This window comes from Typopeltis vanoorti, chromosome 3, assembly GCF_054136105.1.
Source record: "Typopeltis vanoorti isolate ZY-2024b chromosome 3, IOZ_Tvanoo_1.0, whole genome shotgun sequence".
In the NCBI taxonomy this organism is placed as follows: Eukaryota; Metazoa; Arthropoda; class Arachnida; order Uropygi; family Thelyphonidae; genus Typopeltis; species Typopeltis vanoorti.
In genome coordinates, this window is record NC_143551.1 from 156,903,730 (window position 1) to 156,922,031 (window position 18,302).

The window sequence follows — 18,302 nt, forward strand, 5'->3', positions numbered from 1 at the left end:
AAAAATAGTCTTTATTGGAGGGGGGATAGTAATGTCTTATGGAATTTGAGAAATAAAGAGAGGAAAAGAATTAATTCTTTAAGAGCCATCACGATAGAAAAAAAGCAAAACAAGTATTTTGTGAGATTATATATGAACTAGTCACAAGAGGAAATACTGTTTGAGAGATATGATATCCCTAATGATGTAGCACAGAGGGAAATTATTCATATTTAAAATGATTTGGTAATTTAGAGGGTCAGAGATGGGATACCTTTTTTTGGTAGCAGAAGTATGTCACTGTTAATTAATTTACTTTGAACTTCATTGAATTGTTCAGATTATTAATAATCATCTAGTTGAAAATTTCCAAGGATTACTCCAGATTTGTAAGGTTGTTAATTTTATGAAGTAGTGGATTATAGGCAACTTTTTAAGTTTTTTTTTGTTAACAGTTGCTTTTGTTCTTGGTTTCAGCAAGAATTTTTGCTACCCTGGTTGTCAAAGTAGATAGCATCTTCTTTATGAAGTCTTTATTAAATTTCATCACTTAGAGTGAGACCACCACTCTGCTTATTGGATTTAAAAAAGATATATTTAGTCTCTAGACCAGAATTCCTGAATCATCTCTTAGCCCACCATTTTATTGTACTGTCATTTTTGTTTGGCATTTAAGACAAAGAGAATACACTTTAGTTGGCTTCAATTCCAAACTACCAGGACATTCTCATTTGGTGGATACCTAATAGCTGATCACAGTGGGAAAAAGGGAGCATTTGATGTTGGGTCCAGAGCTCTGAAAATTCTCCATTCCTTAAGGCTGGTCCCAATTAGCCAGCTTTGACTATTAGCATTCTCAGTGAAGTTTTAAGAAAATTAAAGTTGAGTGGCTTTCAGAGGTGAATTATAGATTGAAATATGCAAATATCAAGAAAAAATTAAAGACTTTGGAAACAAGAACCAACCCTTGGAGATTCATTGGAAAAATCTGAAGAAAAAATTTGTTCACCCAGGTAAGCACATGTAATAAAATTATTTGCAAAGTTAGGAGAATCCAAACTTCATGGTAAATTCAAGCCATCTTGGAAAAGAAAAAGAAATCATATTGAAGGTTCCAGGTAAGTAAGTCAGCAAGTGTCCCAAGGAATGCAAAGAAAAACTTAAAGAGCTAAGCAGAGTGTAAAAATAGTTAAATAAAAGTCAGTAGAATACTGGTAAGAGCAAAATATCCTGGACTGGAGGCTATTTTCTGAAAAAGCTAAAATACTAGAAAACCATCAGGAAAGAATATAATTGTAAAAGGAATTGGAGATGATAAAAGTGATATAAAAATGTAAATGTTCCTCATGAGTGGAGTAATTTGTTTGAAAGGTTGTTAAATGAGAGTGACAAATATAGTAGAAAATATTCAAAAGAAATATAATCAGGAATACATATACTTGATATAGAATAACGCCATCAGAAACCTAAAATATGAAAGGAGAGGACAATTAAAGTACATAGTTATCTGGAAATGCTCAGATATAGAAATATAAAAGTGTTACAATGGCTGTAATGAATAATTTAGGAAGCCTGATCTGAAGGTCAAATGCCAGATGATTAGAATGGAGTTCTCTCTCTCTCTTTCACACACAACACTTGCATTTTAAAAAAAAATGATAGAAAACTGAATGTGAGAATTAAAGTGGAATTTTCCTGTTGAGTGTTCCAGTATGATTTATGCAAATATACTTCAGAAAGTCTAAGAGAAATATTAGAAGAGCAACTTGGAAAAAACTTCATGCCAAATAAATAGGGATTGGCATGATCAGATTTTTACTTTAAGACAAATAGTTAAAAAATCATGCAAATATAAAAATCTGTCTTTAAGTTCTGTAGATCTGAAACGGGCATATGATAAAATTTAAAGAGAAAACTGATCAAAACCACACAGTTATATAATGTAAATGGGACATTATGCAGAGTAATACATACTCTATATTAGAGTTGTGAGTCATCAGCTAAAATTGAAGAAGATACAATATGGTTTGATATAAAATCAGGTGAAAGCAAGGATGCATACCTCTCCACTGTTATTTGTAATCTGCATTGTTTACATTATGAAGAAAAGTGGTATTATAACCTAGTATAATAAGCAAACATATTCAGTTCAGCTCTTTATGTGAATGATGTTACTCCTAAATAAAAGTGTTCAAGATTCCTTGACTAAACTGAGTAACTGCTGTAACAGGTTTGGTGTGACACTCAGTGATGAAAAGATAAAACTATGAAAATATGTAAGAACATGGAAAACATACAAGTGGAGGAATTTTTTGAGACTTTAGAGAAGCAGCTGACATAATGAAAAAGGAAAAGTTGGTCCTTGTTGGAGATCTAAATAGCAGACTAGGAAATGATTATCACACATATATAGAAATATTGGGGGAAAATTTGGAGAAAAGAGCAAAGCTAATAATAATGTCAGGTACCTTAGGACATGGATTGGTTATTACTAACACAATGTTCCAACATAAAAATGTGCACAAATTCACATGGAGAGAAGACTCAAGATATACCAAAAGTCTCATTTTTGTTCATCATTTTTGAAGTTGGAAGTGATCACTATTTAGTCTTGAGCAGGATAAAATTGAATTTCATATTGAAACGAAGAGAATGTAAGAAAGTTTTAAAGCGAATAAAAGTTGAGTAGCTATCAGATGTGAACATAGACTCAAATACACAAACATAATTCAAGAAAAAATGAAAGAGTGTGAGAACAAGAACCGAACCTTAGAAATTCAATGGCAAATCCTCAAGAAAATATTGATTGATTCAGCCAAAGAGGCATATGGAGAGGTTGTCTGCAAGGATAGAAAAATCAGAACTTCATGGTAGACATAGGAAGTTAAAGAGGCAGTGGAAGAAAAGAAGAGAGCATATCAAAAATTCCTGGCAAATAACTCAGCTTGTGCTCTTAGAGAATACAGGGACAAATGTCAGAATGCTAAACAAAAGTCATGGGAAGACTTTGGAAGAACATAGAAATTAAATATCAGGAAGGTGGTAAAATATTTGGGAGGCTATTGAAAAAGCTTAGAAATGGAGGAAAGAGTACTATAAAAGGAATTAGAAATGATAAAGGTGACATGAAAATTGAATATACAGATATCCTTAATGTATGGAGTAATTACTTCAAGAAATTACAAAATGAAACAAGCAGTGTCAGCATGGTGGTAGAAAACTCCAAACAAGGATGCAGTCAGGAATACTTATTAGACACCTCCAGGGAGTCCAAAGACTCATCAAGGGAGGACCCCCTGCTCTACGGCTCTCTCTCCGCCAACTGACCACAACTACGTCAACACCATCTATCGCCGACGACTACCACTAGTATTTCCACAGACAATCGCAAACATCCATGCCCACGGCGGGATTCGAACCCGCAGTCTTTTGGCTGGAGAGTGGATACGCTAACCACTCGGCCAGCCAGACTGGCAATTTGGGATTTAGCTGACCAAATTGTATTCTGATTGGCTTAAACTACAATATAAAATGATGGTATAATATGACAGAATTTCATGCTGGCTAGGGCATTGCGTGGTTAAACAAGACTTCCCGTTGTTTTTGCAGGGAACAGGGATGAACAGCAAAAAGTCAGCTACTGGAACAAATCCTAAAACACATCCCAACTCAACGTCACCGGAGTTCAAGATCATTTTGAACATAAGAAGCCTGAATGGCAAAGAAATGGAGCTAGCTGAGGAATTGGATAAGTACCAGATCGACATAATAGGGGTAACCGAAACAAAAGAGACAAAAACTGGAAAGATCTTTTTGAGCAATAAATACAAAATGTTATATTCAGGCAATGACAATCAAGGAAAAGGAGTAGCCATAGTATTCAACACTAAATACAAGGATAATCTTGAATGGCAGGCAATTCCAAATAGAGTGATGTGGGCAAATATCAGAATGGAGAACTGGAGAATGAGACTTACTTGTTCTTATGGTCCCACAGAAGGATCTACTAAGGTAGAAGTGGAGGAATTTTTTGAGAGTTTAGAGAAAGCGTCTGACACAATGAAAAATGAAAAGTTGACCCTTGCTGAGGATCTAAATAGCAGAGTAGGAAATGATTATCAGACATACAAAAATATTTTGAGAAAATTTGGAGAAAAGAGCATAGCTAATAATAATAATGGCAAATACTTGTTGGATTTCTGCTCAGGATATGGTCTGGTTATTACTAACACAACATTCCAACATGAAAATGTGCACAAATTCACATGGAGAGAAGAGGTGAGGAATAAGTTGAGTTCATGTATAATTACTTAGCACACTACTTGTAGAATATTTCATTTCAGTTTTGAAATGTATAAAATTTATTTTATATGTATTGTTCAGCTTTAAAAAGTAAATTTCACTAATTTGTCTAATTTTGTTACTTGATAGTAGACACTATATTATTCTAATAGTATGTTACCATATATGGTTAAAATTGTTAACCATAATTAACTTGCAGAGTTGGACTATTTACACCAGATATGGCATTTGAAGCAATTGTAAAGAAACAAATAGCAAAATTAAAGGAACCTTCCATTAAATGTACTGATCTGGTTGTTGCTGAATTAGCCAGTGTAGTGAAAAAATGCACAGAAAAGGCAAGTATTGTTTCACTCTGAAGATAGGTGAGTATGTAATCATGCCAGTTTTAAAGAAAGTTAAAATAAAAGATCCCAAAGGTTGGCAATAAAATAAAAGATCCGATGAAAAAAATGTGAAACGGAATGGAAATATTATATCAAAGTTTGGAATACTCTGATATATAACGGTGTGTAGTCACATGAACTTTGTTCTCCTGATTTACTTGTGCAATGTATATATTAATAGAAATTAGTAGGAAATATACAGTTTTAACTGAAACACTTAGTTTTATATTACCTTGTTTTAAGCATTAGTTCATATTTTTTCAGTATAGTTGTGGAATTTTTTTGTGCTTGGTAACAAAGTTAAACTTAACAAGCAATCATATTCTTGTTTTTCTCCTTTACTCATGCATAACTGCACAGTAGGTAACTTACAGTGCAGGCACTTGACTTTGCATGAAATTGTCCTGGAATCCTATAATGCACAGTGCACTTCCTTTTGGACGTGTGTGCTGCCATGTATTATGAAAAGACCACCACTCGGATTAGCTTCACCATTTATTAAGATCTCATCATTGGGAGCTAGACTCACTCTGTATTAAAGATCATGTTTCTATAGGAGAATGGTGCATGGCTATATTATTAAAATACTCTGGTTGAGAGAGTTGTAGAAAACTTTTTTTTTTGCATGGTTACAAAGTAAATTATACTTAACAAGAAATTTGATCGTGTTTTTATCTTTTTATATAAGCATGAATGTGAAGTAACTTCACAATAGGGTTACTTGTATGTAGAGGCAGGTGACTTGGCATGAATTTGTCCTGGTATCCCATAATGCACAGCACACTTCCTTTTGGACATTTTGTCATGTATTTTGGGAAGAGTCACTACTCAGACCAGCTTTGATCTTTATTGAGGTCTCATCAGTGGAAGCTAGACCCATGGAGATACTTGAGAGCTAAATAAGTGATAAAAGTCATGTTTCCATGCAGTCAGTCCTCAACTTATGTATGCTCAACTTACAACCACTTGTACTTATGACAGCCATCCCATTAACACGTTCACCAAATGCTCACTCCTGCGATCCATGGAGCAGGGTGTTGCTACCTCAAGACATTTAACAAATACTTTTTTCTAAGGATGAGAAAATCCTCAGACTTTCACGAAATATATTTTGCATTGTATGAGGAATGTAGAGGCAACATGGAATGAGATGACAGCAGAGTTATGAATGAGCTTTATAAGAAGCTGCTGAAAATGTATGTTCATACATTCATAGGATTTGATGAAGACAAAACCTTACAACAACAAGATAATTTTGCTAACTAGCTAGCTAAAGACTTGGAGATTGATGATGAAGGTATAGAATAATTGATGGAAACTGGAAGGGCTCATAAATGCAGATCTTAAAAGCTATAAGCAAGAAAGTTGCAGAAGAACAACAAAAGAGGGGGGAAAAATCTGAACATGAATTCCCACCCTAAAAAAAATTTTTTTTTACAGTGAAAAAAATTTTGTTTTTGTTAATAAAGCAAGTGAGTTATTTTGTGGAAATTGACCTCAGTATGGTGAGATTTAGCATCAAATCTCACCATGCTGGGATAGATGTTTAAGACAAAATGATGCATTTGCTTGTGTTAGAGAAATTCATGCAGAAAAGCAAATTGTGCAGACTAAGATGGGCGTAATATAAAAATTTTAAATCTTTCTGCTGTCACCTTGTCCCTGAAGATAAGCCTAAATCTTCAACATTAATCTGGTAAACCACCCTAAGAATGCTTTGTTGTTGTAAACTAGCTCCCCCTGCCTCCGCTTTCAATGACTTGTCTAATTAATAAAGCAGCAGCAGCATTGAAGAATTACGCTTGCTTCACCTGTTTACAGCTCATTATTTTACTGGCAAGTTCACAAAAGACTGTACACTCTTATTTCATTATTTATTACAGTACTACATTCAGTTAGTTGGTTATAATTTGTTCACTGTATTATTATTTTCCTATAAACAAAGAGTAAAATTAGTTAAAAGAAAAAAAATCCTAAATATTTTAGCATTCAAGCATGTTAATTATTAACATTCTTATGGTTCATATAGTGATTTCTGACTTATGACTTTTTTTTTTTACTTACAATGGAATCATCAGAATGAAACTCTGTCTTAAGTTGAGGACTGGCTGTATATGTAGGAAAATTGTCTATCACCATAAAAATATGGTGATACATCATTTTCTGAAGTGGTGGTCATGTTCGTATGTAGGTAGGAAAATAAATGTATCACCATAATAATGTGGTAATACACCATTTCCCTACATGTGTATCAAAACATGGCCTTCACTGTTGAATTAGGTCTCATATCTCCATGGGACTCCTACCGAAGAGACCAGTAAAAATCAAAACCAGTTAGGATAATGAATCTTTCCATAATATATTAGTAGTTCCAAAAGGAAATGTTCTATACATTGTGGGATACTACCAAAATTTGATGCGATCTCATCTGCCTCCATACACAAGCAACCTGTTATGAAGTTACTTCACATTTTCACACTTTGGTAGGAATAAAAGCAAGAAAATTTCTTAATTTATTGTTTGATATAGTTTAGATTTTCAGTCTGTTTAAAAATTGAACAGGCAGTAAATTTTGTGTAGAGTACTGATTTATTATATCTTATTATCAATTTCAATAATTCTTTCCCTAGTTCCAATCTTTCAGTAATTCTTAATGTAAATTATTAAACATCCTGAAGTAACTTCATGTAGTTAGGAATTCCACAAAAATGCACTGTTATGTAAAAAATTATGTGCTAAATAATCTAGAGCAGAATACAAATTTATTGATAGGTATCATAAAATTCTTGCACTTGATACGTTTTCACTTTACGATATTCAAAATTATATTTCTACCATATTGGGATCTACAGACAGTAGTTGCAGTTCTGCAGCAAATTTTAAAAGTAGAGTCATTCTTTCTTTTTTTAGTTTAAAAAAAATATCTGAAGAACATAAGGGATACTCAATCACATACTCATGAACATTTCAGTAATAATAGCCTTTAAAGGAATGTGGAGAACCGACCAGGGCTTCTGACCTAATGTCCAATCCTCACCTTCTCGTGGTGCACCCTGTTGGGTATCTACTTGGATACTGAACGGACGAGGATGGGCTGGCAATTTGGGATTTAGCCGACCAAATTGTATTCTTATTGGTTAAACCAAAATATAGAATGATGGTACAACATGACAAAATTTCATGCCGGCTGGGGCGTCGCCCGGTTAAACAAGCCCCCCCCCACAATTGTTTTCGCCAGGGAACCAGGGTGAACAGCGAAAAGTCAGCTACTGGAACAAATCTGAAAATAAACCCCAACTCAACATCACCAGAGTTAAAGATCGGTACTATCAACGTAAGAAGCCTGAATGGCAAAGAAATGGAGCTAGCTGAGGAATTAGATAAGTACCAGATCGACATAATAGTGGTGACTGAAACAAAAAAGACCAAAACTGGTGAGATCTTTCTGAGCAATAAATACAAAATGTTATATTCAGGCAATGACAGTCAAGGAAAAGAAGGAGTAGCCATAGTATTCAACACAAAATACGAGGCTAATCTTCTTGAATGGCAGTCAGTCTCAAGTAGAGTAATGTGGGCAAACATGAGAATGGGGAACTGGACATTGAGACTTATTTGTGCCTATGGTCCCACAGAAGGTTCTACTAAGGTAGAAGTGGAGGAATATTTTGAGGCTTTAGAAAAAGCAACTGACACAATGAAAAATGAAAAGTTGGTCCTTGCTGGGATCTAAATAGCAGAGTAGGAAATGATTGTGAGACATACAAAAATATTTTGGGAAAATTTGGAGAAAAGAGCAAAGCTAATAATAATGGCAAATATCTGTTGGATTTCTGCTCAGGACATGGACTGGTTATTACTAACACCATGTTCCAACATAAAAATGTGCACAAATTCACATGGAGAGAAGAGGCAAGGAATAAGAAAAGTATCATTGACTATGTTATTGTTGATAGTGATGTTTTCTCCCTGGTGCAGGACACCAGAGTGTACAGAGGATTTGAAATTGGAAGTGATCACTATTTAGTCTTGAGCAGGATAAAATTGAATTTCATATTGAAAAGAATAACATGTAAGAAAGTTTTAAAGCGAATAAAAGTTGAGCAGCTCTCAGATGTGAGCTGTAGACTAAAATACACAAAGATTATTGAAGAAAAAATGAAAGAGTTTGAGAACAGGAATCAAACCTTGGAGATTCAGTGACAAACTCTGAAGAATTATATACAGACAACTTACAAAAATATACAGACAATTATATACAGAAATACAGACAACCTCACCACATGCCAGAGAGGCATGTGGTGAGGTTGTCTGTAAGGATAAAAAAATCAGAACTCATTGGTGGACACAGGAAGTTAAAGAGGCAGTGAAGGAAAAGAAGAAAGCATACCACAAGTTCCTGTCAAATAAATCAGCTTGTGCTCTTAGAGAATATAGAGACAAATGCAAGAATGCTAAACACTGTGTAAAACTAGCTAAACAAAAGTAATGGGAGGACTTTGGCAAGAATATAGAAAATAAATATCAAGAAGGTGGCAAAATATACTGGAGGTTGTTGAAGAAGCTTAGGAATGGAGGAAAGAGTGCTATAAAAGAAATTAGAGATGATAAAGGTGACATGAAAACGGGAGAAAAAGATATCCTTGAAGTATGGAGTAATTACTTTGAAAAACTGCTAAATGAAACAAGCAGTGATGACAGCACAGTGATAAAAAAACACTGACCAGGCATGCAGTCAGGAATACATATCCATACTTGAAGTAGAAAAAGCCATCAAAGGCTTGAAATGTGGAAATGCAGCAGGAGTAGATGATATTCGACCAGAAATGCTGAAGTATTGTGGTATAAGAGTCTTACAGTGGCTGCACTGCATAGTTCAGAAAGCCTGGACAGAGGGACGAATTCCCGATGATTGGAGTAGAGCTCTCATAGTACCCATATATAAAAAGGGAAATAAAACAGCATGTGAGATTTACAGAGGTATTTCCCTACTGAGTGTTCCTGGCAAGATCTATGCAAGTATACTTGAGAAACGGTTGAGAAGAATTATGGAAGAAAAGCTTGGTGAAGAACAAGCTGGATTCAGGCCAAATAGAGGCTGTCAGGATCAGATCTTCACTTTACGACAAATAGTTGAAAAAGCATGGGAATATAACAAAGATCTGTATTTAAGTTTTGTCGATTTGGAAAAGGCATATGACAAGGTGCCAAGAGAGAAGCTATTCAATACGCTGCAGTTATATGGTGTCAATGGGGCATTATATCAAGCAATACTTAGTCATTATTTGAGTTGTGAGTCAGCAGTTAGAATTGAAGTACAGGAAGATGGTTTAATGTTAAATCTGGTGTGAGACAAGGATGTACATTATCCCCTCTGTTATTCATTATCTATATAGATCACATTATGAAGGAATGTGGTATTAAACCTGATATCAAAATTGGAGATGTTAATGTCAGCTCTTTGCTTTATGCGGATGATGTTATACTTCTAAATAAATCCACTACAAGTCTGCAAGATTCTCTGACTAAATTGAATAGCTGTTGTAATAGATATGGTAAGAAGGTCAGCAATAAAAATACAAAGACAATGAAAATAGGCAGAATCATTGAAAATGTCAACTGTGTTGTGAATGGAGAACTTGTGGAACAAGTAAAACATTTCAGCTATTTAGGCATGATTTTCAGTGAAGATGGTAAATTAAATATAGAAATAGACAACAGAATCAGCAAAGCTGGTATGGTGGGAAGTGAATTGAATAAATTCATATGGAATAAGAGAGAAATTAGTCGAAACACTAAATTAGCTGTATACAAGACAGTGTTCAAACCAGTTTTAACTTATGGATCTGAGAGCTGGGTCAGAAGTAAAACACTTGACCAAAGACTAGAGACCACAGATATGAGAGTCCTGAGAAAGATTCGAGGCGTGAACAGATGGCATCAATGGCAGTATCATAATAAAAACGAGGATATTAGGAAAGAATTTGACATTGTCAGCATCCAGGAATGCGTTAGTAGAGCTAATCTCAGTTGGTATGATCATTTAAACAGAATGGCGAGGAAAGATTAGCAAAATCTGGGTTGTTTTGCTGCCAGTTTGGCAGCAAAATGACCTAAAGGAAGACCAAGATATAGGTGGATTGATACAGTACAAAGTGCTTTAGACGATAGAAATATAAGATCTGATAATGTTGGAATGTTGACTAGTAACAGAATGATTTGGAGTAAAATTGTAGATAGGAAATTAATAATGATGTAATTTTTTTCATGTAGTACTATCATATCCTGTACACCCCTTGAGGGTACATGGCAGTAGTTTGCTGAAATAAGAGAGCCAAAAAGCTTCACTTTGGCGATGCACAATTATTCAAATTAAGTGGATATTGAATCCAACATTATTTCAAAGCCGAATAGAGAAACTACAAGAGTTTCATGTGAAATATAGAAACTATAAAATTTCGCAGATCCAAGCGTAAGCAAACCTTTCGTGACATGGGAAACTCATAGTAAAGGTGGAGCAAGCTCCGATCACTATCCTTAGTATTTCCCATAATGTAAAACATATCTCGTAGTGGACATGTATGGTGTTATACATTATGGGGACGGGGGGGGGGGGTTTACTACCCAGACCAGTTTCCACCTTTTTTGAGGTCTTGTCAGTGGGAGCCAGACCCAGATGTATGTAAATACTCAGGTTGTCGCGATGCAGAGCTTATACTTTACATACGAGTTGCCAAAAAAGTGTCGCATCACAAAAGGCAAAAGAATTACTGAAATAAGAGAGCCAAAGGCTTCAGTTCAGCGATGCACCATTTTTCAAATTAAGTGGATATTGAATCCAACATTATTTCAAAACTAAATAGAGAAACTACAATAGTTTCATGCTGAATATAGAAACTATAAGTTTCGGCGGATCCAAGCTTAAGCAAACCTTTCATGACAGGGGCAACTCATAGTAAAGGTGGAGCAAGCTCTGATCACTAGCCTTAGTATTTCCCATAATGTAAAACACAAAGATGAAATGTAAAAAAGGTGTCCCATAATGTATAACATCATCTATATCTGCTAGGAGATGTTTTACATTATGGGAAATACTAAGGATAGTGATCAGAGCCTGTTCCACCTTTACTGCGAGTTGCCCCTGTCATGAAAGGTTTGCTTATGCTTGGATCTGCCAAAACGTTTATAGTTTCTATATTCGGCTTTGAAATAATGTTGGATTCTATATCCGCTTAATTTGAATGAAATACACTGAACTCTTAGAAATACTATTTACTTTATTCTGTTACTGTTAGTATTTGTCATTTTGCTGTGTTTAAAAAAAAATAACGATGCATAACTGCTATAAATTGTCTTGTCTGATTTAAATCAAAATAATTAATATCATTTATAAAATATTCTAAATACCAGTTGTAGACTTAACAGTTGAAAGTTCTACAGTAGGAGTTTGCTTTAATAATAAGAGTTCATTAGGGGGGGAAAATGTTACATCAAATGCTCATAACTGATTAAACAACTGGATAGAAAAAACTAGACATAAAACTAGCAGTATACCAGGAAGTGTTCAAACCAGTCATAATCAATCTTTACTTATGGATCTGAATGTTCAGTTACAAATAAAATAGTTGAATCAAAGACTAGAATCTACATATGGGTCTCAGAGAAATTGGGAGAGCAAACAGATGAGATGGCATCAATGGTTCAATCAAAGCAAAAATTGAAATATTATAAAGGAACTTTTATGAAGTCTCTTCCTAAAATTAGGTTTCTCATCCATAAAACAAACTGTCTTGAGAATGCTTGCAGCTGATAGGGTTAACCATCCTTTTAGAGCAGTGATTCTCAAGATGGTGTAAGCGTATCCCTTGGGGGTATGCTGTGAGACCTCAAAAGTTGCTCTAAGTTGGCAACACTTATATTGATTAATTTCTGAAAACAGTGATAAAGTGTGGTGCTGTAGTTCATGTTTATACACTTTGTCAATCTTCCCCCTCCCCTTTCCTGCCTGAGAGCTGAACCTGATCACTGAACCCAAACAGCTGATCAAAATATCCATTCTAAGTGAGAGTGAATGTGTCTTCTTACTGCTCCATGTATTTGATTTATTTCACTTGCTGTGCTTAAAGTTATTTTTAGTCTTCAGTTTACTGTGAAGTTAAAGGAATGTGTTTCTAAAGTGCCTTGAAACATTGATAAATGATAATTAAGAAGAAAAATAACATGAAACTGGAGCTGATTTCTTCTACATCTCCAAATGAGTAACGAGGCAGATTCAGTAACTGAAAAAGCATTAAATGTTAAACAGTCAAGTGGATAAAAGTGTACAAATGGTTAATTTCATCAAAACTTGACCATTGATTCAAAGTCTAGACTTTTTTTCTGTTATCTGTGAAGAAATAGGTAGCCTGCATAAGAGATTGCTGCTTCACACAGGAGTACATTGGTTATCGTGAGGAAATGTTTTTTGCTGTTTATTTGAACTCCACAATGAAGTATGCCTTTTTTTCATGGACCACGAGTTTCAACTTTCTTTGAGACTACAAGACTTAGAATAGCTTCTATGGTTAGCATATTTAGCTGATATTTTTGAAAAAATTAATATTTGGAACTTATCATTGCAAGGAGACAATGTTGATGTGTTCTGTGTTTAGAAGAAAACAGAAGCCATGGTAAAAAAACTTTATCTCTGGGAAAACAGAATTAAAGAACAACTGTGACCAATTTCAGCAACTAGATTCGTTTCGTAAAGAAAATAAGCAAACTATTGCAGACTTTGAAGACATTAGACAACAAATAATTGTTCACTTAAGCATTCTAAAAACTTATAAGGAAGTATTCCCCCCCCCTGGATAAAACTCGAGAATGGATTCGAGACCCCTTCACATTTGATTTGGAAAAATGTGAGCTTCCATTGGTCCAATAAAGAAGAGTTGATTGAGATATCTTGTGACCATAGTTTAACAAGCATTCATTCTAAAAAGCCATCGATTAGTTTTTGGATTGAAATGGAAAAGGAATATCCGACTTGGTCAAAAATTGCAGTCAAATATTTGTTACCTTTCACAACTTGTTTATGTGAAATTAGTTTATCATCTTTAACTCTTTAAAAAATAAATATAGGAACAGGCTAGATGTTGATGATGACCTTGTGACTCTACCTTAGCAAGATAAGCACAACCAGTAAAATGTTTATAATTTTATAGATTTGTTAAATGGTTTGTCACTCTTTGTGTTATCGATATATGTGTAATTTATAAATACAAAATTTAATGCATACATGTGTGTGCGCATGCACGTGTGTGTTTATTCCCATTGTTATACTATTATAACTATAGTTTTATCTATCTAGACAGGGGGGTATGCCAGTTATACACATTTTTGGGTGGGGGGGGGGAATACATGAAGCATAAAAGATTGAGAACCACTGCTATTAGAGCATTAATTAGGTTTACATGAAACCAGATATCTTACTTGGACCTTTGATATACCTTTTGAGCCAAACACAGAAAGGTGAATGTGATCAGTTCATTTCACATTGTAATTTGTACTACAATTTTAATTAAATGGTGCATTTATTTTATGAGAATTTAAAATTGTCATAAAAGAAAGATATTCATCAATAACAATTTCTGGTATATATATATATATATATATCAAAGGGTATTCAGGAAGTATAGTGCTATGTGATTAACATTATAGCTTATTAAGATCATTACTAGCTAGCTTCCTTAAAGTTTTCTTCTAAATTAATCTTACGAGGGTTGTTTGAAAAGTTTGGTGAATTTGGCAAAATTTTAGCCATGTGCGACGCGTAGTTCTCGTTTGGCAAACATTTAAAATAACCGTGTTCGCCTTTTTCATAAAAATGGAGAAAAATTAGTTTTGTACAGTGATAAAACACTTTCTTATTTGAAGAAGTGGACGGCCGTGCAGATTAAAGCCGAGTTAAATCCAGTTCATGGGGACTCTGCACCAGTATTAAAGACTATTTATTTTGGGATAAACGAGTTTAAAGTGGTCTTAAGTCCATTGAAGATGAAGCGTGCTTCGGACGCCTGACTGAGGTGACTACGAAGGAAATGATTGACAAAATCAAAATCCATGGTATCGTTATGGAAGATCACTGAGTGAAAGTGCATGACATTGCTGAGATTGTATGCATCTCAACTGAATGGGTGTATAATATCCTGCACGAAAAATTGCGCATGAAAAAGCGGTGTGCACAATGGGTGCTGCGATTGTTGACTGTCAATCAAAAACGCATGCAAAAAGACATTTCAACACAGCGTTTGGCAATGTTTAATCGCAATTCACAGAATTTTTTTGCATCAATTCTTGACTGTAGACGAAACTTGGAGCCACCACTATACACCTGAGTCCAAGCAGCAGTCAAAACAGTAGACTGCCTGGTGAAAGAGCACTGAAAAAAGCAGAGACCATTTTATCAGCTGGGAAGGTGATGGCCACTGTTTTTTGGGATTCCTAAGGAATTGTCATGATAGACTATTTGGAAAAGGGTAAGCAATAACAGGAGTCTCTTATGCATCATTGTTGTACTGTTTAAAAGGAGAACTGAAGAAAAAACAGCCAAGATTAGTGCACAAAAAAGTGGTCTTTCATCAAGACGATGTACCGTTTCACACATCGGCCATCGCAATGGCAAAATTGCACGAATTGAGGTTCAAATTGGTTCCGCATCCACTGTATTCTCTGGACTTGGTCCTGTGTGACTTCTTGTTCCCAAACTTAAACATTTGGCTCGGTGGAAAAAAATATTCCTCGAACGAGGATATCATCAAGGCTGTCAATGACTATTTTGCGCAATTTGACAAATCCTACTTTTTAGATAGAATGAAAAAATTGGAACCTCACTGGACCAAACATGTAGACCTCAGTGGAGACTATGTTGAGAAATAAAGGTGATTTTTTCCAAATAAAATGTGTTTAACTTATTTTTTTACCAACTTTTCAAACAACCCTCGTATTTGTCAGATCGTCAGTCTACCTAGAACTTGGTTTGCTGTTTTGGTAACCTTACCTCTCCTTTTCTGTTTATGTGATGATATAAACATTGTAATTACCTCTTAGACTACCTCTGCTCATACATTCTAGAATCAACAGGTCAGGTCCCTTTCTAGTATCTGAATTTCAAGTATATTTTTAGTATGATTCTGCCATCTGGAGTAGAAAATTTTTTCTCGATCATCATTCATCTCAAATCAGTTTGCATTTAAACTCATCATTGGCTATATCTCAAAATTGTTTTGGGACTATACCAATCTGCCTTTGAATAATTGATGGAGAATAGAGTATGTATTGTTGGATCCATTAAGGAACTGGAAAGATTAACAGGTGAAATCCTCATAGAGAAGTGGATAAATGGACCATTTCATCATGGATTTGAAAGGATCTACTTCAAATACTAGAAGTATTTTGACTATTGGTTTTGAAGTGGAAATTATGTCATATGTTCTGGTGCATTGTACATTTGAGAACAGAAGTTGTTTGATTCAATGTGTGATGAAAATTTTCTTGTTAACTTCATTGCTGAAGGTTGATTACACAGAAGGGTGGTTCTGTACTGTACTTATGTTATTGGCAATCTTATTTTGTCATCCACCTTTTGAAAATTTAATTGTGAATGTTCTTTTTCCAGTTAATGATGTAGAGGAGATGAGCAAGAGGAAAAAAAATTATCCTGATCTATAGATGCCACTAATAAATTTGAGGCAGAAAGTGCATTCAAAGTGTCTGCATGCATTCCACCATGACATGCATGTTGATGTAGCTCTAAATACCCATTTTAATGTCTCTTCACATAAATAAGAATGATAGCACCATTACCCCCCCACACACACACACACCTCAGTGAAATGATGCACCAAAACATGGCATCTTCTAAAAGATATATATAAAAAGTTGTTTTGTTACTTGCTATTTCCATGTTCACAAGAATAGTTAATAAAGTAGTAAAAAAAAAAAAAACTTGCCTGATTGGAATGTTGTTTCTGATCTTTGATCAGCTGTTTTTTTTTTTTTTTTTTTTAACCTATCTCTCAGATAGATTAACTATAGTGACAGAATCATGGCGATAAGCATTCAAAATGAACCAGTAAACCTCAATATTATAATGGTCTACATGCCAACATCACAACATAGCGATGAAGAAATGGAAGAAATTTATGAACAAATAGAAGAAATCTGGAGCAGCTTTAAAGACGGAGACAATACAATAATAATGGGAGATTGGAATGCTATAGTGGGAGAAGAGAGCAATAATAATGTTTCAGAAAGATTTGGTCTTGGACATAGGAATGAAAGAGGAAAGCAATTAATAGAATTTTGTACACAAAAACAGTTAGTTACAGCAAATACACTATTTCAAGTTCCAAAAAGAAGAAGATACACCTGGAAAGCACCTGGGGATTCATATAGATTATATATTGGTCAAGAAAAGATACAGAAACCAAATAAAAAATTGCAAAAGCTATCCAGGTGCCGACATTAGTAGTGACCATAGCCTTGTCTTAATGAAAACAGAACTGAAACATAGGAAACAAATCCAAAGATACAAACCAATAAGATGGAACCTTGAAAAATTAAAGAGTAAAGAAGTAAAGAGAGGATACCAAGAGGCAACTGATCATAACATTCCAGAAAACATAGTCAGAATAATATTGAAAACTAATGGAATATGATTAAAGAGTTAATTACAAATTCATCAAATCAATTATTGAAAAATGCAGAAAAAGAAAAAAAGAAAACATTGGATAACAGATGAAATACTTGGCCTTATGGATGAAAGAAGAAAATATAAAAATGCTGTTAAAGAAGAAGATGTGGCCAAATACAAATATCTTAAATATCAAATTACAAGAAAATGTAGACAAGCCAAAAAAGAATACCTGAAAGAACAGTGTAATAACATAGATGAATTATTTAAAAAAGAAAACATAGAGAAAGCCTATAAAGAAATTAACAAACTGACTTTCAAATTTAATAAGAACAGCAAAAACAATGCCATCAAAGATGAAAATGGAAAATTACTAATAGAATCTGAGGATATATTAATGGAATGGAAGAATTATCTTGAAAATCTCTATAATGGCAACGAACTTGATGTTGATATCAGCATAGAAAATCAAAATGAAGATAATCTAGGATCCCCAATAATGTGAGAAGAATTTGATAAAGCACTGTCTGAAATGAGTAAGGGAAAAAGTCCAGGCATAGACAATATTCTTATAGAACTGCTACAAAATCTAGGTGATGAGACAAAAACCTTACTCTATCAATTAATAGCCCAAATCTATGATAGAGGAGAAATACCAAAGGAGTTGATGAAATCAGCCATAATAGCAATACCAAAAAAGAATAATGCAAACAAATGCAGCCAATTTAGAATTATTCAAAATAGAATTTATTCAAAAATAGATTGTCAATTGGATGAAGACCAATTTGGATTCAGAAAGAATAAAGGAACAATACTCTGTTTAAGAACAATAATAGAGAGAAGATTAGACCTTAGTCATAATACTTGCATTTGCTTCCTTGATTTAGAGAAAGCGTCTGATAAAGTAAACCAGCAAATACTCCTAAATTGTCTTACTAATATCGGCATAGATTTGAGGGATA

General features: G+C 34.3%; 1 protein-coding gene across 1 annotated transcript in view; it reads left to right on the top strand.

Annotated features, from left to right (window-relative positions):
- LOC150108694 (dynamin-like) overlaps positions 1–18,302 on the top strand; it is a 306,464-nt gene that overhangs the window by 151,037 nt on the left and 137,125 nt on the right. Inside the window, exon 10 of the mRNA XM_090416156.1 lies at positions 4,481–4,619. Coding sequence (XP_090272282.1) covers positions 4,481–4,619 — 139 coding nt within the window. The remainder of the gene's footprint in view (positions 1–4,480; positions 4,620–18,302) is intronic.